The sequence below is a fragment of the Etheostoma cragini genome, chromosome 20 (genome assembly GCF_013103735.1).
Source record: "Etheostoma cragini isolate CJK2018 chromosome 20, CSU_Ecrag_1.0, whole genome shotgun sequence".
NCBI lineage: Eukaryota > Metazoa > Chordata > Actinopteri > Perciformes > Percidae > Etheostoma > Etheostoma cragini.
In genome coordinates, this window is record NC_048426.1 from 12,451,261 (window position 1) to 12,471,527 (window position 20,267).

Below are 20,267 nucleotides of genomic sequence, written 5' to 3' on the forward strand. Positions count from 1 at the left end.
GTCACTGGCATGGTAAGCTACTCCGTGGCTAACTAGCACTAGCAGCGCAGCCATAGGAACACCATACAAAGAGTTGGAGGCTAGCGGACATATGGCTGGGGAAACGAGAAGAAATAAGTCTGGTGGGTCATACTGTATTGCCCCTGGCTGCAGTAAGGAACTGTACAGGGCTAAGGCAGCTGGGGTTAAGACACATTTCCACAGGCTACCTTTGACAAGGAAAAAACTGTCCTCAACTCAATGCTAGCAGCTAGCTGCCTTAAAACGGGCTAGCCCTCCGACAGCGCCTGGATTTTGAGTCCGTAGCATTGTTTAGCGACAGACGATTTGGAAAGCTGTGCTTTTGATACAACAGCGTCACTGTTGAGGTTAAGTCCAACAGACTGAAACCTGAGGCCTGCAGTCCCCAGTGCAGGGCTGACCGATAGACCACCGGTAAGTAACACCCCCGATGCTTGCAGCAGAGACAGGGCGCTGAAACGCTTGTGTCCTTAATCCATGGAATAAAGTTTAACTGTCTTTCAGTAAGGACAGGGGGAAGACAAAAGAGAAGAAGAGGAGGAATAAGCTACAGGAGCACTGTCAACAAGTCACCCGTTAGTCTTTTGGTAAATGTGCAAAGAAAAGTGAAGCGGTGGGTGAAAAGGTATGCCAACTGCATAGGCTTAGTTTGTCAATATGGGTGTATTAATGGCTCTCATCCACGTGGGGAAGGGCCTCCTGAACATACACAGCACAAAGTACTTTGGAGAAATAAAAGAAATGGTAAAGTCTGAGTACTTATAAGAAAAAACGGAGTTGGTGGACCAAACCAAGGTGTAACAGTGAGCCAATTTTGGACTCAAACAGGATGTCCCTCATTTAATTCAGATGTACAGGTAGTTGTTGTCTTCATGAGGTGAAATATCAAGGCTTTTTAAAGCAAATTCATGTCTTTTTTATTCAAAAGTTGTAAAAAATATTTTTGCAACTTTAATACAATGACAAGGTTCTTGCACTGCGAGACAACCCATGTTCCAGCACATAGACTAGAACAAAAGTCAGTCTTAAAAATGCAGAACATGAAGGACTGATGATAGTCCAGCGAACCAGAAGGACCCAGGGCCAAATGTTTTATCAAAAATAATAATAATAATAATAATAAAAATGTTAGCATGTTGGACATTTGATATACTGAAAAGTGTTATTTTAAAGTAGGATAACCTATTGCAATTATACAACGTGATTCAAATTAGACGTGGTTGCCTTGGCAACACTAGAGTTTTGGAATCAAACACCAAGCTAGCTAGCTATACAATAGGAAGAATCCAGAAAACAACACAGGCGGTGGATAGGTTTCTTGATGCTCATGTGGAAGAATTGGTTTCCATATCAGATGCTGTCTCCAATTACGTCTCCGGAGGCTCAACACGCCTGGCTGTGACACATTTAGCTTCGTTTGACACCAAGCGTCCTTATTGTTTGTTGGTTTTAAACTTCCTCTGTTTACTAGCTAAAGTATGCCGGGCACAGCAGGGGGAGGTGAACTGCCGCCGACCAGAACAATGATTGTCTACAAGAACGGAGACGCTTTCTTTTCCGGAAGAAAAATAGTTGTAAATCCGCGGCATTTGTCAACCTTTGACAATTTTTTGACCTTTTTGACCAGAGGGATTGAGGCTCCGTTTGGCGCCGTGAGAAGGCTGTACACTCCCAGAGAGGGCCACAAAGTTTACGATTTGGACGACTTGAAGCATGGAAGTGAATATGTTGCAGCCGGAAATGAGCAGTTCAAAAAGCTGGAGTAGGTACCAAGCTGTAAGGTGTGTATCGATGTGTGTATCTAGATGGCTCCTATGTGTAGGTTATTCTGTAGCAGGATGGTCACAGAACAGTATGTCACTGTAATCAAGGACGGGCTCCATCCTCGGCCTTGAGAGCGTGTATTACTTTAGGCTATGTTCTGTAAAGTTTGCTTCTTGTGTCGGTGAGACATTTGGCTGGGTTGTTAGGCAATTTCATAGCCTGTAAAATATGTATCCATATCATTAATCTAAGTGCTTTAGGGTTAGACTAGCTAACGCTAGCCTACATTTACACAGACAAATCTTATAGTAAATTTTGGTTTACCGTTTATTGTTGCGGTTTTATTTGCTGTCTTGACCAGTCGGCATAAAGTTCAAAGCAGCTGTAACATTTTTGATTGGCTTTGTCAGGACTAGAGATGTCCTTAATTAATATTTAGATGTGTCACGGAACGTTATCACCTAAAGCCCGGGTAGTCATTTTACATTATTTATTATTTAATGCTTTCCAGCTATTGTGAGATAACAACAACAAAGAAGCCACAGAAAAAGAAAAATGAACAGGTAAGTCCACTTTTGGTGTCTGTTTTTGATCAGTTATACTGCAAATTATTAAGCTAAGTCTTACCTTTATCTTCAGGGGATATATGTTGTGTGACCATACTATGATATGGAGCTTTCTTTAGGAGGTTGCAGGTGGTTTGAGGCAAACTCTGACACCTTACATTGTTCTGAATTATAATTGGATCTAACTTATAGAGTCCTGTTCACACAATCATCAAGTTTGAGTCCAACAACGCATCATTCCTAATTCACCATGGGCCATATTTATTTTCTGAACCCTAGTTTTGACATTTTCAGATCCAACCTGTTGTTCACAGCAGAATAGTAGTTTCTGCTCGCTGGAAGAGAATTACAGACGAGTCTTGCACAATAAAGTAAGTGTTGATTTAAAGTTGGATACAAAGTTATCCTGAATGTAAAAAGGAGAATGTTCTTTGCTGTGTTATGCAGTAAAGAAATATTTTTGTGTGTGTCCCCCCCAATTGGTTTCGTTTCTGCAATGTTTATTTCTTTATGTCCTATTTTTTGTTGTGTTTCATAGTGTCTTTACCAATGGAGAAGTCTTGGCTGCTCCAGTTCGTATACGGATCCCAAAGTATACTCTTAGAAGCTGGGAAAATGTTTTAGCCATGGTGACAGAGAGAGTGCGTCTTCGCACTGGTGCTGTGTTCAGGTGATGTCCAACATCAGTGCGTTATGAGCCCTTAGCAACAGTTTTTATTCAGTCATGTACTTTTCAGGGCAAGCAAAGGTACAACCTGTTTGGTATTCTGTATTTAGAAAATAGGACCCGACACCTCTAAAGAATACACATTTTTATGTTTGTGAACTTGGAGCTGTTAACAGTTCAGTCACAACACTGAATCCTGACTGTAGAGTATCAGCTTCTCTAATAAACAGTAGATGGTGGAAATCTGATTACTAAAGGCTTTCCAATCGGTTTTAAATCATCAATATTTAGTAAAGCGGGAATGATTTTTCTTATTAATTAGTGATTAGGACCATGTCTGGTTGTTATGTTTGTCCAAAACAGCTTGTGAGGCAAACGATGATTTGATGGCTTTTTAAACATTAAGTTTAACCACTTAAACAATATTTGAGACCTCTCTCTTTTAGTATCCTAAACACAGACTTTTAAAACCATAATTAAAATCAATCACAAAACATTGCTCCAATTTGTGGTATTTCTTTATTTGAGTTCCTAGGCTTTGCACATTAGATGGACGTCCTGTCTGCGGTCCCACTGAACTGAAGAACAATCAGTACTATGTTGCAGTTGGTGCTGAAAAGTTTAAAGCTCTCCCATATGATCACTACGACACCTGCAGGGATTTAATCAACGAAACCAAAGTGATCAAACAGTATGACAACTATGATTTTTGATCAATGAAATAAGGTTTTATCGACATATTTTAAAGAAACATTGTATCCCTATGTAAAATGGAAGGAGACAATCTTTGTCAATTTTGGTTTCCCTTTCCCCCCCCACAGACAAGACATCCTGCCTGCTATTAGAAAGACAAGATATCCAAAGGATGTGGTGAGTACTATTGCTTCAGAGTAAGGTGTAGTTTGCCATCTGGTTGTTCATTTTCTTGCCAACATGCTCAATTGTTATATTTCCCCCCTACATTCCCTCTGGTTTATAGCTGTAACACCTTTGTAGTATCACAGTTGAAAAGCGTATCTTTGCACACACAGCATTTCAATTAACATTTCCCACGTGTGAGACTTGTCGTGGGGGTGCAATTCGTTATGAAACAGCGCTATCATCAATCACTGTCTGCAAGAGGCGTTGAGTTACCTTTGCTTTCCACTTTGATGGGTAATCCCCACAGAGAAAGGCTGGCCCACTTGATCAAGTGCAGTGAGCCTCATAGACAGATCATATGCACCAGGGGGACTTTACTGAAAAAATCTCTTATTCAAACCAGAACCGGGACAATTTGTATTGTGATTAAGTAGACAGTGAAGTGCTTTGAATCCATATGAGGATTGCGCTGCTGTGGGCCCGAGATGAACACCAAATCACATGGTGAAGATGAGAACATGCCCACTCAGCAACTTCAGGTGGATATGGGGGGGCCCCCCTGTGAGATTTGTATCTGACATCTGATTTTTCTAACCATGAAAGATGACAATGCTCTGGCAGATGCCAATTTTTTTTCAGATGGAGAAAAATTCCCCGTGCCTTATTTCTAGATGTATGTGTGGTTGTCTACCATTAAATTCAGAAATAAGATGAATATTTATCAGTAATATATTAGAATATGTGAAGAATATTGTAAGATTTCTTCATCCTATTCAAATCTATCCAATCATAAAAGAGTAAATGGAACCACACTGTTATCAAACTTTGCAGAACTGAGGTTCAGTCCTTAGGTAGGAAAATCTGAATCAACATTGCTAAGACCATAGTCTTTGCCATTTTACACAGCACCATTAGGTGGAGACAGAGACAAAACTATGACTGTGTTTTGCATCCACCAGCTCATTGTAGTGTTAGTTATTCAATGGACATGATGCTGACGCATTTTATTCCCTTTGCCTTCACGTCTGAACCTCATGAATTTGTAAACATCATTTGACCAGTTAATAAGGACCTTTTGTAGGGGAAAGATACATGTGACAAAAATTGCCCACTATGTCCTGATCTGTTGGCTGTTTAGCCTACTGATTACACATACATTTATAGGGTCATGTCCGTCATTAATTTCAGTCTGACCTCACAAAACAACAACAGTCTGGTTTGAAATGCCTGTTAAAAGATCCTTTAAACCTGCCCACTGAGGCTGTGTAAAATGTAACCTTGTTCTTGCAACCTCGCTGTATGGGAACGGTGTCTGTTCTGTCCTGTCTGCATTGTAGTAGTGTTTCTGCACCGCTGAATGGGACATCTGGTCTGGAGCAACCGCTGAAGTCTAAGCTGACGGCTCTGCAGAGTGTAATATTGAAACTCTCCAGCACACCACGTTCCCATCGGGAGCAAGCACATATGCTGAGTTAGGTGTTCACAGACATGATGAGGTAGAAACTTTTGAGGTAGATGTCGCATAAAGAGAAGATTAATTTGGGTAAGAGGAATGCAAATAGAAAAAGAGAATAATGACGTGCATCAAAGCAAAGTACTTTCATAAGACTGAACAGTGCAATTGTGCTTCACATGTACTTTACACAAAGCATCCTGTGAAAACGGCCCAGAAAGGCTGACTTAACCTTTTAATAGCTGCAGTCTTTGACAGCAGCAATGACTTGCTGCTGCTCTCCATCTCTCCGCTGTTTCTGGTTGATGTCATTGGTGAGGGGAAGTAGCAATGCCCCGTGGAAAAACTATACTCCCTCACTGCTGCCAGCGTGTCTGCTCGCTAAGGACCCGGCCCTGGGAGTGGCTCCTTCTGATACCACAGCCAGTATGGCTGGAAGCTGGTCGGTCCAATTGGTTGGGACCATAGTTTTCCCCTGGCTATCATATCACAGTGTCCTCCTGTTGATTCCTGTTCTCTGCCGCTTAAGAGGACCACAGATTATTTTCTGCTTGGCCCCCATGAGGCCTTTCACGCTAACTCTTGCACTCTCTCTCTATTGGTCTCTCTCTCTGGGGCCTCCTGATACACACAGTTGTCTGCTCCCACAGGACATGGTACTGTAGATATGTAATCCAGAACGAGAGGCGAGATGACCTCAGCTTTTCCACTGCCGTGTTTCCAGTCGTGCTGCTACTTGTACTGTACTCTCCTGGCTCTGCGATGCCTCTCGTCCTCAGCTTTCCCCTCCCCGAGTGAGACAGTCTTGATTTAACTTTGTTGATTTAAATAAGATCTATTTGCATCCCACCACCAGGCTGTAAACATGGAAAACAAGCTGTTCAATTTTTGATTGCCCAGATGTATTTTGAATTTGAACTTTATGGTGAAATTGTTTCAGATCACTTACAGACGAATTGAGGTTGCAAAACTGAATTAACAGCTTACCGCTGCGACAGTGCCACTGCTCTACTGTCTTTGATCATGTGCGGTTATGTGGACACTGCAGAGATAGAGGGTGAACTCTCTTTCAACTCTCCGCTGAATATGCAGTACCAGGCTAACTTCACTGTTCTTTTGTTGTTTTATTTTTGTCCCTCAGCTCACCAACGGCTGTAGAAATTCAAAAGAATATCAACAGACTTTGCCTCTGCATTAAAGAAATCAAACAAGTGAAGAAACAACATTGCTATACCCTAGAGGCCATGTTAGTGAGCTTGTAAACACCATTGCCAGAAGTGTATTCTGGTGGAAGCCCGAGATCACTACACTATCCCCCAAGCCAGCCCAGGGATGCAGCCAGGCTGCTGTAGTAAAGAGCACTGTAGCTGAAAAGAAACATTAAGTCTGCTCCATCCTGCACTCTGTGTCTCTGTAAGGGAGACATACCTTACCTTGCTACCTACAGAGGGGATGAGGAGCCTGTGAGGAGAAAATTGCCTTTTGTGGAAGCATTAATTCAGATGTGTACCCTGCTGTCTGAACATCACTCTGAACTATCCCCAACGCTCTCTCTTTTTCTCTCTTACTCTCTCGCTCCTTCACTCTCCCACCATGCAACTAAGTCCCAAGCCTCTTTTTTCCCCTCCCCTCTCCATCAATAACCTTCTGCTGTCTACTGCTGAAGACTAAGTTATTCCCTACAACTCCCTCCCTTTCCCTTTAAGCTTGTTTGGATTTTCATTGTTTGATCTGGCTTGATAAATAAGACAAATGCAGTTAGAAATTCATGGCTGGCCCATTTCATCAATAAATGATTAGTTTGCCACGCTCCCTAGTGATTGATAGGTTGTGTACGGCATGTATTGGAACCAGATGAATTCAATACAGTTGGAGTCACAGGGGAGCTACATAGCATATCAGCTCATGAAAAATTGAGGTCAATGGTAAACGTAAAAAACGTTAAAGAGAGGAGAAAAAAGTTTTGCCACAGTGTGTTTTATCCCTTTTTTTTTTCTTCCTCTTTACAAAACAACAGCACAAAGTCGATGATGAATCACAAAGAAATGTGAGGAGATCCGCCTTAATCTGTGCCCCTTTTTTCTCCTCTCTTTTGTCTCTTTATGTAGTTTGCTCGCACAGGCTTTATAGAAGACCTTGAGCACACAGCCAGGGGGCAGATGAAGAAACAAGCCAAACCGGAGAGAACCAAACAACAGAGGCAGGTGTCCAGAAACCCAGTTCTCTTCTCGACAGGGGGTAAGCAGAGCAACTCTATCGAAATATCTCTCTCTCTCTCTCCAGCCCCCCTGTTCTCATAGTGTTTTTTTTCCCTCCAACATCTCCCTGTATGTGCATATGCATGTGTTTGGCTATAGCATGCATGTGCATGTGCAAAGGTACATGTGTATGGCTACATTTGAGATATTTGTTTTTTGTGTGTTGGGAATATAAAAAAAAACACTACTAACATTTGGCAAGTGAACAAGCTTTCTTTGGATTCTCAACCTGTTCTTTTAAGCCCAAACAGAACCCAGCCCCCCCTGCTCTTTAAAAGAAACACTAGTCTTTGCTGTGAATATTAAACAGAACAAGACTTCAAGCTCCATGAAGGGGGCTTTAATCATAGATGAATTCAATCAGGCTATTTTGTTGAATATGAATCCAGAAAGCCTTGTTAACTATGTGGGGGGAAATAAAATGCTCTAATTTTCTCCTGATGAATCAATTGATTATTCACAGATGACGCTGATGAAAGATCATAAAAGAGATGAAATGTTCCTTTTGGATTGATGGGTTTGAACAATGCGCTGTTTAAAAATGATACTGTTTGGTTCCTCTCTGCAAATATTAAGTAGTTGTTTTCATGGGTGTTTGTTTTACCATCTGTGCACAGTAATACAGTGACTCAACTTGAAAGATTAAGCCTGTACCGTACCACAGATAACATGACATGATATGGTAGAATGGATGGGCTAATTGTCATGATTTGAAACCTGCCGTCCTTTTATGTGTTGTAACTATGATTGCTGACATTAAATTGAAGTGACTATTTGACTTTCTCCTGTTTTGCTCATGTTTATGCTGTTGTTTGTAACGAGGCACAGGTAATGCAGTTCCCTTTCCACATTTTGAACACTGTAGCACAGCCATAGTAATGGTTTCCTTCCATTACACATTGCTAAGTTAACCAGACGTATTTCGTGAGTCTCTTTAAATCACCTCTTAGAACCCTTTCATACAGGCAGTAGCTCTGAGTAGTGTTTCCAAGCATCATGTGGCACAGGATCAGAGCTTTTGGAACCAGATTTCTGCCATAATTTTGCCTTTTCCTAACTGTGTTTCTAGAAAGAAATAAAAAAGTGAAATGCCTGACTGAAAAACCCAAAGTATAAAATACAAAATTGCCTCCTTGAGCTATTAACCTCCTATATTTTTCTATACAATGTTCCTGTCTTTGTCACTAATAAATCCACCATGCTTTGTTATTTATTATTTAAATAAAATCATTTAAGGCTATTGAACTAGATTTTAGCTTAATTGTGTGTTTTAATTATTTACATCCCACCCTGTCCAGCAACCCCAGACAAAAAGGAGTTTGTTTACAAGGAAAAACAGTGTGAAGTTGCCAATCTGTAAGCTATTCCCCACATGCATCAGGAGCAGCCTGTCACTGTCAGGACATAACCCTGGACTGAAAGTTCACACTGGCTGACCATATTTGTGGCAGGGCAGCTGAGGCTTTCTGTGGCCCTTTTCGTCTGCGGGACCACTCTAAATAAATAATTAGCCTGACGGCAACATTGGTCTCTTGTGAAGTTGAGCATGAGAGGCAAAGGGAGAGGGCAGTGAGGGATGGAGGGGTATAGAGAGGGAGAGAATGAGTGTGCAGAAGAATGAGACGGTGACTGCCAGCCGATGAGGTAATTGTGATTAATCACTTTTCTCAGAGGGCAGTGTGTTCAATGCACAAAACAAAAGAAGTGAGATGGCAGGAGCAGCAGAGGTGCAGGAAGACCGCCAAGTGAAGGTGGACCTGCCTATTGATCAGGTAAAGCACTGCAACCTGAAGAGATCTTGGCATACAATCTTGGAACATCTTATTTATCTGACAGGAAGTAAGAAATAATTCCAGTTCTAAATTCTATTTTTCAAAATATAGATTTGTTTTTTTTGTCAAGGAAGACAAGCTGAATTACAGACTTGGTACATCTCAACAGGCTTAGTTAGGTTAGATGGAAAAGTCTCTGCTGCTATAGCATGCTCTCCCAATTTTCTTTCCATTACTGTACCTTTGTGTATTTTTCAGTTTAAAAAGGAATTGATAATACACTTCTAGTATAGCATAACATTTTCTGCTCGGAATAAGACTCTTGGGCACTCAGTAGAACAAGTTGCGTAAATATATAAATATTTAGCAAAATCAATACAGCAGTGCAGTGTAAGCCAAGGGGATCTTGTTTTCTCCCTTCCTGCAGGTTGAGGCCAAGATTGTTGACGAGGAGTATGAGAATGGGAGTTGTTCTGCGAGCCCCTGCAAGGCCTCCATCCCTGATTCAAATAACTTGCGTTTGCAGAGGTCTTTGTCTGCAGGTTCCAGGAAAGATGTAAGTACTATTATGGGTTTTATGTAGTTAAAATTTCACGTTTAGTTTTTAATTAATTATTGTGTCCAAGTTTTTTTTAAATTTGCTCTTGGATTTGCTCCAGCAATTATGCCGATCACCATGTCCATACCTGCGAGAGCGTCATGTAGACCTAATCTCGCTTTCCTCCCAGTGCTGCGGAGGAGGGTCTGCCTAGTCCACACAACATTCCAGTATGGGAGATAACGTGCTCTGGTTTATTGCCGTTTCTTTAAACCAATCACAACAATCATGGGGACACAATGACGGTGCTTCTGCAAAATAGCCTCGGGAAGAAACTTGTTTGGGGGGAACGTGTACATTTTTTTACTAGTGGTGCACCAGAAAACTCAGATTGGACAGATAGTCTAGCTAGCTGTTTGAATTTACCTTGTAAAGATCTGAGGAGTAGATAACCATAGTCCTCATAAATCAACCGGAGTTTAGCATACCAACCCAAAGAAATTGGAAGGTGACAGACATCATACCGTAAATAATAATGTGTATGTCTCTGTTTTAGCTTCAGAGTGAGACATCTCACTTCTATACTATCTTTGTTGGGAGCGGCACATGCACAGTAGCTAGGTAAGATAACATCAGTTAGATAACTGTCCAACTTTGGTCAGTACAAGGCAGGATTAACTGTGAGACTTCTTCTAAACAAGGGTGTACGTATGGAATACCTGCTTAACAGGGACATGGAAGTAGTTCTTTTGTAGATTATTGTGAACTAGTGTGTTGTAGCAGTGTTTTGCCATTGAGAAAGAGCTAGCGCTAGCATGCGCTATGGTTAGCCACCTCGTCTCGGTCATCTTGGCTAGTGACGTAGAAAGCCGTGCAGATTTTGAACTGCTCACCTGGCGACTGTAGCCTGAGGACATTTAGAAACCTTTATCCCACCTAAAATGGCATGGATAGTTTTTTGTCAAGTTTGTATGCTTGTGGAAGCACCAGAGACACAAAATAACATATCAAATCCCAGAAAAAGTGATTTAAAGTTTCCTAATATGGGCACTTTAAACACTTTATGTAGTATTATAGAGCTTAGCTTAGCTAGAGCCACAGACCCTGTATGTGGCTGTTTTTGATGTCTAACCTCTACTCTGTGATTGTGTGTGTTCACAGTGATGAAGTAGGGCTGAGCTGTGTATACAGATGTTTTTGCATGGATCTGTGGTTCCTAGAAATTACACTAATCTAAATAGACTTATTTTGCTCTAATAATCCTCAAGGGACAGCAGTATGAAGCAATGTAACTGTGATGAATGCACACAATAGTTGGGTGATATTACTATTCCAAGCAATTTCATTTGGCTTTGAAATGAGAAGATATTGAGTCTTATTTAATCAATCAATAACCTTGAACATTTTGTTTTAATGAAAACTATAATTTCAAACAGTGGCAATTACACCATAGGGGAATGTTTTGGTGTGGTGATGTTTTTGCTGCTGTATGCACTTTTGCAATGAAGATATTCTTATCGGGGTAATTATTGACTGGGGGCCAGTTATGACCCTGGCTAAAGATCTCATCAATAGTTTAATTCATTACTTATCACTTTAAGTCATACAGCTATGTTGCTGATTCAGATTGGCTATGGGTTGCAGTGAAAGACAATTAAATAAATAAGAAACTAATAATGATAATTCACTGATACAGACTCTACTTTTTGTAATATTCTTTTTTCCAAGCAGTTTTTGATTTGTCAACCACCAAAGACTGACATAAGTATATGGTAGGATTTTTTGTTGCAAGCTCTCCAATTGAAAGCATTTGCCATAACACATATTAAGCATTAAATCCAATTTACACTAGAATTGTCCACAGCACCTCATAGTCATGTGTGGCCACAGAGATGATCTTACTAGCTTGAGCTCTCATTCTCCAACTTTTTCTTGATGTACTGTATATTCTAATTTTTGATTTGAAAACGTGCCCAGACAACTGTCTAGCTGGCTAGCAGAGTCGGCCGGAGACTGGCAAATCCTCATAGCCCCATGCCGTCACTGTCCAATGTCAACCACATAAAGCCCAACTAATATTTGGGAAATAGACAAATAAGCTAATTGGAGAAGTAGGCTCCTGCTAGAACAACACTAGCCATCATAAAGGAAAGGTACTTTTTAGAACACCTTCAACTTTTTTTTGTTTTATGTTCAGTCATGTGTTTCAGTATTTCAAGATTCTAGTATGTTCATAAAAGTTCTCCTCAGACCAGAAATAATGATGCTGCAAGTCAAACTCACTGAACTTAGTCTAACCATCACTGATTAATGCTCTACTCTTTTCTCTTTGAGGCCAAAAAGACTTCGCTGTCTCATTGTCAGCAACCTCATCATTTAGAATTTTGTGAATAATAATGAGGGATACCTGCACTGCTATGACTCATACTTGGAGCTGAGTTCGGACAGATTTCCTTCCACTCCAGTGCTCATATGTGCTCGTGAAATGCCCCGTGTACTCTGTATATGAGCGTGTATATAGTAGATATTGATGACCAAATTCAATTACATGATTATATTTTCAGCCCAAGCTTTAAATGATTTATTGCATTGAATTTAAATAGTGAATACATTTGCAGACAGTACACCGGGGAGGCAGTTGTGTGCGTGGGATATTGACCTGTGTGGTCCAGGCCAAATAAAGAATAACGAGATTCAGCATCTCTGCCAAGTGGAGATGTCCGCTGGGAGTGAAGGCAGCGTATCTCAGTGGAAGAGAGCGAAGGATGGCGGGCTGGAGTCCGATGCACATTTATCAAAGCTTTTCTTATAATCACTTGACAGACTTTTGTTGGGCTTTCTGAAGGTTGTGTTTTCCTTTAGAGTGCACTCTGTTAAGGAGTTGATTGATTTCATGAGGGGGGACTCTGTCTATGTTGTAGATGTCATACACTTTGAGGAAATGTGGACAAGGGTAGATTTGTACTCACTGGAGCGGTATTGTGTTTACAACTACCATTTGTTTTGATATAACAATATTGGCCGATTTATCAACCAGTGAGCTAAGCATTTTTTCTTAATTAATATTGTTAGAAATGCCAATACAACTAGAAATGCTTGATCAATTATCTTCCTCTTCTTAAGAATTTTGTGATAAAGAATCAAATCATTATTGAGCGCTGCATTGATCCATTCCTTTCCTTTTCCAATGTAAGTCCGTTTAATTTGTCTTTCAGCTGTTTTTCCGTGCTCCTATTCCCCAAAGCTTAGGTTAGCCATTTCAAAAGCCTTATTCTCTTCATACAAGGTCAACTATAATCAACTCTAGACAATGTCACCGCTTTGCTTTTCCAGAGAGCTAGGCAGAGGAAGACGACTCCTCTGGGCTTTTAAGGACCTACTGCCTTATACCATTCAATTACTGTTCATTAGACAGTGTACAGCCATTAATCAGACTGAGATGTTCTGGTAGTCCTCAGCGGGGACAATGAACTGGGGAAATTTATTCTGGTTTCCTGTCTGGGCCACTGTTTAGTAGTAAGGAGAGAGATGACACTGGAATGCACTGAAGCCTTCAGTAGAGAGACATCCTAAGCTAAGCTGCTACCCCACTTTCTGTATCTGTTTTCAAGTTAAGTTCTCTGATCCATGCAGCCTTGTCTTTGAATTTTAAGAAACATAGGCTCTGTCAGAGATTTACTGCATATGTGGGAGAGTAATATGAATCTGATATATCACTGAAAGGCGAGAAAGCTGACAGATTTACCGATTAGAGCTGCATATGCATTGAATATGACTAGATGATGATATGAGAAACTGATTTATGTTTTCCAGGAGACTAAAGAGCGGGAGGCGTCTTCCAGGCATCACGGAATACGGTCACGGGTCTCCCGGTTTTTCAAGGGTAGGTTCATCAAAGCATAAAGCCTGGTAGTAGCTCACTGGCTGCAGCGGCCGCGCTCCCAGCGTTTCCCTCCGCAGCACCTAATGCACCCATAAAGAGACCACTAATACACTCTGCATTACCAGTTTCTCTTTCACATTGCATGTCACTGGATCCACAACCACCTCTCAACATCTGGGAGAGGTTTATGCCATGCTTTATGGAGACCATCTGGTTGAGTGGGTTTTTTTGCCTCCCCAATCTCAGATGACTTATTCTAGTTGTAAAGGCACCTGCACATCAATGCGTGCCATGCTGAGAGCCTGGGATTATTCACTACTCTTATATTTCCCTTGTTGTTTGTAATTTGGAACCACTCAGATAGGATGAGAGAGATATGTACCTTGTTACTAAGAAAATCCATTTTTTCCCCCCGCTATGACTTATTATTCTAAGTAGAATTGCATGGTCTGATATTTATTTGAATGATCTAGAGAAGATCACATCTGACAAAACTCAAAATAAGTGCTTTACACGTTTGATTATGGGGGGGAGAAAACAGTGTTTAAAGAAATAATGAGAACTTGAGATTCTCCTTTGTTGGGCGACTATGCCTTTCACCTGGTTCAGGCAATTTCACTGTAAGTGCTTACAAAACATAGGCTTTGGTAGTGAGGCATTCTCAATTGTTCCATGTGAAAATTCCAAAGGTGACTAAATGGGAACGGGATGTCTCCCTGGACGTGGTTATCACTGTCTGCCCTTCAATACACCAGGAAAATGACAGCATCCGCCACAAAAAGCAGGCTCCCTACCTCGCTCATGTGTTATCCATGCTATCATAAAAGTACAAAATACATGTACAGGCACACACGTGTAGCGTTACCTAACAGACAGCGTTTTACAGTGCTGTACAAGTATTTTTCCTTATACACGTGTGCATGATTATTACGTATGCACGTGTATTCTCTTTCATTTGTCCTCATATTACTAGAACTAGAGGTTGTGATGCGTCCTTATACAATCTAGTACTGGATTGGATTTCCCTGCAGAATATCAATGGACACTGCAGGAGGCATTTGAAATAAATCACAGCCCGTTATTGCTTGCGGACTCCAGACCCACATACTTGTTTTTCTGTCCCTATGACATTATATTGTTGTTGCTGTTTATGAATGGTTCTGCATCAGTCATGCTGCGCATTCCCTAGCTGTCACAGAGGATCTGCAGATGACACAGATGCGGGGCTTAACAGGAGACCCACAAGCCATAGTTGAGACTAGTGGGATGTGAAAGGAAATGCAAGTGATCTCTAACAGAAGCAAGCCTGTCCACCACCTGCTTTGTGTCAAAATGTCAATATCTGGGCGAGTTTTTATCCTTGAGAGGAATTTGTCAGCCGAGTGAAAAATGAGGCATTTTTCTAAAAGCAAATCCACCATCAAAGTACTTTTCCTGCCTCCTTCATATGTACGCTACCAGGGGCACTCCATCTTGCCTTCCACATATAAAAGTGAGAGATACTACTCGGTTCAGTTTGGCTGAGATTCTCCTTCAAAAGTTATTGGCACCATGTATATTGGCCTTGTAATTTACGAGAACTGTTAGGGCCCCTGACAGAAGTTGTAAAGCATCTTGACTGATTGGGTAGATATGAGCTGTGTGTAGTCATGGCATATTGTCGCCTATATGTGCGCAAGACATGCAGAGAGTTGCACGGCTTGCTCTGTCACAGATAAATTACTCCACACAGTCAAATTAAGTTGTTGTAAATCACCTTGCGGACCCGGGACTAGTCCTGAGTGACGACCTTTACGCCTATTTGACTTTAAGTCTTATTTATGTTAATCACATCTGTATTATACCGACAGTAAAATTGTGTCATATCCTGAAAGGTCACCACAGCACATGACCGGGACAGAAAAACACTGGTTTTGTTTGGTACTAAGCGTAAAACGTCCTGAGAGGCTGGTTTGACTCCTGAATTTTTATACACACAATTTTCTTTTTATATTGTCTTATTTTGCAGAAAAAATGAAACCTGAACATGCATTGCTCTGATCCACATGACGATCATTAAAAAAGGTATGTACTGTACAAATAATGCAATGCGGAGTGTATTAGAGCTCCACATAGAGCACAGCAGTGTTCATATTAACCATATGGGGATAAAGCATATTCCTTATTTGTATAACAACTTGTGGGCATTACAGATTCTTGATATGGATATTAAAGTGCTTGTGAAATCCCTCCACAAAGAGCTTCATGATATTTGCAACTCTCAAGTAATCCATATGGATGTCAGTCCACTACAATACATCTTATGATACAGAATACATATTTATCCTCTGCTTCATTCACCCATCTTTGTGGAGCAAATGCTATCCTTGTGGATGTCTTCCCTGAGGGAGAATGAGAGCCTTTGTTAAGTGCAGTTAATGTATGCTTTTCTTCTCATTCATCATATACTGTACGCACCATGAAAGGCCTTCAAAAGACAGGAGCTCCCACACGCAATTTTTTTTTTTTTTACATTTACAATGTAAAAAAAATAATAACTTCTCAAAGACCGTGTGTTGAATATCAGCCGTTGTGAAGTGAGAGAGGCGTCTGTGTGTGATCTCCGCAGCACTCGACACGACAGGCTCTGTGAAGTGCACCACTGCCCTTAGCTTTGATTGCCAGTTTGTTCTGTGCGTAGCCCGTAGCTTTTAACTGCATCTCAAGATGAAAGCCAACCTTGTACAGTGTGTCCACTGTAGACTGCTGCTGCTTATTTGCTACAGGCACCATCAAGGGCTTCAGGACTATTTGCTTTCTATAGTTCTTCACCATGCTGGGATGAGCATTATGTATAATTTATCATACAATACGTCCGGAGACAGCGCCCTAGCTCAAATCCATTTTGAATTAATGCCTTTTCTTTCTTTTCTGTATCTTGTGTTGACTGTGGTCAATGTATGAAACTACTAAGGTATGTCTTTGTTGTGTCCAGCGGATAGACTTTGATATTGGTGGTTCCCATGGAGCGTGCATTATCAATACATGCTTATATCTCTCTCTCTCACTCTCCCCCTTTCTCCCTCTCTCTCCTTCTCTTTCTTCTATGTGCCAGAGCCACAGAATACAGAGTCAGACTGCTAAGGACCAGACGTCCTCGTTCTCTTCTGTCTCCAGAAGCCAGCTGCTCATGTATAAGATGAAACCAAATAAAAATGTCTTGCCTCTTGACAGCTCCACTGTGAATATATGGCCTCTTATTTCAGTGAATATATTGCATAATTATGTATGGTTATGAATATTGCATGGAGCCTCACACTAAGTGCATGGTAAGATGCCTAATTGTGGAGTTTAATTATTAAGAAGCAAAGGTCCTGAGCGGGTTTAGGGAGAAGCACTTTTGATAAATTATTTTTTGCCGTTTCTGATTAATTATTTTAGGGGCTTGTGTCTAATCAACGGGCATAGTGAACGGTGTAACTGCTCTTGAGAGAGACTTATCTTCCCATGGAGAGGAATTACTATGCTGATTAAATCCACTGAAATCAACTAATAACTTAATGATGTTGGAGTGGATCAAAAGAATGAATCCTCGCCTCTCATAGTGGTGGCGATGAAAAACACAAGGGCACAGTGATGGGTACAATGAGGGCTATTGCTGTTGACCTCGGGGCACAGCTTTAATAAATCTGCCTAACATGAGGGAGAGGAAGAGAGCATGTGATGGTATGTACTAAAGCAAACCAAAGCACCTCATATTAAACACAGTGCAGTGTAGTTGTGCTGTACTTTATACTTTATATGAAGCACTTCAAGGATATAGTCCAGAGAGGCTGACTAAACAAGGAATAATAAACCATCTCCCTCAAGTACTGCCAACGCCACTAGAAACAGCTGCTTGTGTAACTACAGTGATATTGCTACTGCTGCTTCTTCCTCTCCATCACGTAACATAACTGAGGCGCCCACACAAAAAATCCCTCCCTAATTATGTATTCAGTTCAAGTGCCTTTAGTATGCAGAAAAGTTTAAGGCTTGACCTCGGTTTTGTGTCGGAAGAAATTTAAAAATGAATAAAACAGGCCTCTCTGCATGTTACTTCAAATATAGATCTGGTGCACATGATGTATTCTTCCATAAAAGCTAATGGCTGTAATGCAGACAATAAGAACCATTGACCCATTTCATCGCAGTTCTGTGTTTACGCTGTGACAGTGCGAGAGATAGTTCACCACAACTGTAGGATCAAACGCAGGGTAATAGCTGAGCTCCCTCCTACAAAATGCATGTCGGTCTGGCACTTATAAAATGCAGTTGAGATGCGTTTCGCGAGCCGGACCAAATATGTGAATAATTGATTGATATCGATGTGAGGATCACCTCGCTGTATCCAGTAGTTGTGTGGTTTTGAAGACTCCTGTGAGGGCATGATGCGGGCCATCTGTCAGTAACACATTGGTCATCTCACATGGTGGGCACTTCGGCCAGCTCAAACGCCTCAGCAAGGAGCCAAACAATTGTTCCCAATGTGATGTCAAATCAGCTGTTCTGCTCCGAGGGAAGGCTTGAAGTGTTTCAGGTGTGCTCCAGTCGGCTCCACAAAGTTGTTTGGAATTAATGGGCACAAACTAATTCTAAGTCATTGTGAATGATGGATTAAAGTGTGCATTTTAGTGTTTACTTTAAAACTTATTATAGCTTATACTGGTTTTGCATATATGATTTAAACAAAACACATTTCCCTTTTAACCTTTATCCAGGTAAATAAACCACAAACACCTCTTTACAGCAAATGTCTTTACAAGCTATGGGGTTGCTTTTTTGTGCAGTTGAGCAATTTCAGGCTGTTATGAAACTTTTTATAGTGCACTCACAGTTACAGCCCGATTAGGACAAAAGTGCCAATGAACTTTTGTATGTTGCGTAAGTGAAATGAAAATTGTTGAAGGTCAGTTTATGCAGTGGTCTCCACATGCCTTGAGACTTGCTTTGAGCCTCCTTGCAGGCGAGATGGACAGGTGGTGTTATAACAAAAGCTTTCTCGCCAGTGACATCATCCGGAGCCACCAGGAGGCCACTTTTCCCTCTCTCTCTCTCTCTCTCTCTCTCTCGCTCACTCTCTCTGTCTCTCTGTTCCAGCCTGGTAGCTGCCCACTGTCTGGAGCTAATGGCTGGAAGCTCAGCTAAAAGCTCTCAGTGTGATAAGGTAATGTGGAGGGGAGAGAGAGTGAGTCGGGGGAAAGAGTGCCATATATCAGTGAGACCATATATAATGATTATACAGTGATGAGAAAATGGTCTAAAAATAAAAACAAATGGAGAATGTGCGATGATATCATTGCAGCCAGATTGCTGACCGCCGTGTTTACAGTCATATCCAGATGGTTATGAAGCAGGGATGACGGTGGGAGCCGAGACTTACTGCTGTCCTCTCAACTGACCTTCCTGATGGCATGTTTGAGACAATAAAAGAGAGTAGCAATCTGTTTTTGCAAGTACTTAAAGGATAATAAACAAAAATGTGGATAACGAATTGAAAACGTTCCCATAAGGTTTCTACTGTGCTATTATACGTAGCAAAAATTAAGCTTTAAAAGTAAATTTTGCTCATTCATTCAGTGACTTTTCTGTTTTTTTTTTTAACTAACTATTGCATTGTTGGTGTTTTCCATTCCAGTTTGTTTTTTTTAATTACTACTGATCACAGCATCATGAGAGAAAACTAATATGTCTGTCTGCAGATAGTGCCACCATTCTAGATTGCTGTTATACCAATCACTCCCTTATGTTTACTCTCACCCTTCTTTTGCTCCTTTGCAGCTCCCGTCCACCACCAACATTTTGCACGCATACATTACTTCCCTACTGCTTCTTTTCCTGTCCCACTATTACTTATTTTTTTCCCTCTTGTTCTCTCTTCACCCACTTGTTTTCCTTCATCTGCTCCCAGACTGGCTTGTCCTTAGTAAGATGGATGTGTGCATTCCCAGGGCAGATGGCCCTGTTGTTACTCTGTGTACCCTGCTCACACTTTAACACCCGGCCTGCTTGTCTGGCCTGACGGGCCATTGCCTAGGGAAAGGAATCTACTTCTACACCATGCAGCAAACGTGTGTTGTGCAGCTAACCGCATGGGTGCTCACACCTTTTGTGTAAGGGAGTAGGACTCCAGCAGACCGTGTGCCAAGTACACAGATGGGTTCTTTCTTTTAAGATCACACATTTTGTTGTTGAAACGCTTGAGTATACATCATTTAATTTACATAGTGAGTCATTAGACTTATGGATACATTGTGATATTTTCAGTGTATTTATTTCCAAAATAGCAGCTTGTTTTCATGCTAGAAAAGATCAACTTCAGCCCAGACAACCGTATTTGGTTTCAAGAATATACTGTATAGTGCATGGTCTTGATCCTAATGACCAAATGAATTATATTAAAACCCACACAGATTGGCCAATTTCAAAGATTCCTCCAATTGCAGGAAATGCAACTTTGATGATT

The 20,267-nt window shown here is 41.1% G+C and overlaps 1 protein-coding gene across 4 annotated transcripts; it reads left to right on the plus strand.

The window, feature by feature from the left end:
• Positions 1 to 1,256: 1,256 nt before the first annotated feature.
• Positions 1,257 to 17,008, plus strand: LOC117936348 (doublecortin domain-containing protein 2). 4 transcript variants are annotated; one of them, XM_034859263.1, is made up of 12 exons: positions 1,257 to 1,783; positions 2,297 to 2,348; positions 2,646 to 2,722; positions 2,890 to 3,021; positions 3,554 to 3,709; positions 3,840 to 3,888; positions 7,441 to 7,570; positions 9,262 to 9,362; positions 9,790 to 9,918; positions 13,714 to 13,783; positions 15,792 to 15,843; positions 16,875 to 17,008. In XM_034859263.1, exons 1-11 carry the CDS (start codon positions 1,500 to 1,502, stop codon positions 15,821 to 15,823), a joined length of 1,212 nt encoding a protein of 403 aa, XP_034715154.1. In that variant the 5' UTR covers positions 1,257 to 1,499; the 3' UTR covers positions 15,824 to 15,843; positions 16,875 to 17,008. The 4 variants fall into 4 exon arrangements, with proteins under 4 accessions (XP_034715154.1, XP_034715155.1, XP_034715156.1 ...); XM_034859266.1 differs by having other exon boundaries at positions 1,494 to 1,802; XM_034859264.1 differs by lacking the exon at positions 13,714 to 13,783.
• The last annotated feature ends 3,259 nt before the right edge of the window (positions 17,009 to 20,267 follow it).

Bases quoted from the DNA above. Each gene is read 5' to 3' on its own strand.
- LOC117936348 (XM_034859263.1), top strand. From the start codon at position 1,500: ATGCCGGGCACAGCAGGGGGAGGTGAACTGCCGCCGACCAGAACAATG. The intron at 2,349-2,645 runs GTAAGTCCACTT...TGACATTTTCAG, and splicing joins AGAAAAAGAAAAATGAACAG to ATCCAACCTGTTGTTCACAG. The intron at 3,022-3,553 runs GTGATGTCCAAC...TTGAGTTCCTAG, and splicing joins CGCACTGGTGCTGTGTTCAG to GCTTTGCACATTAGATGGAC.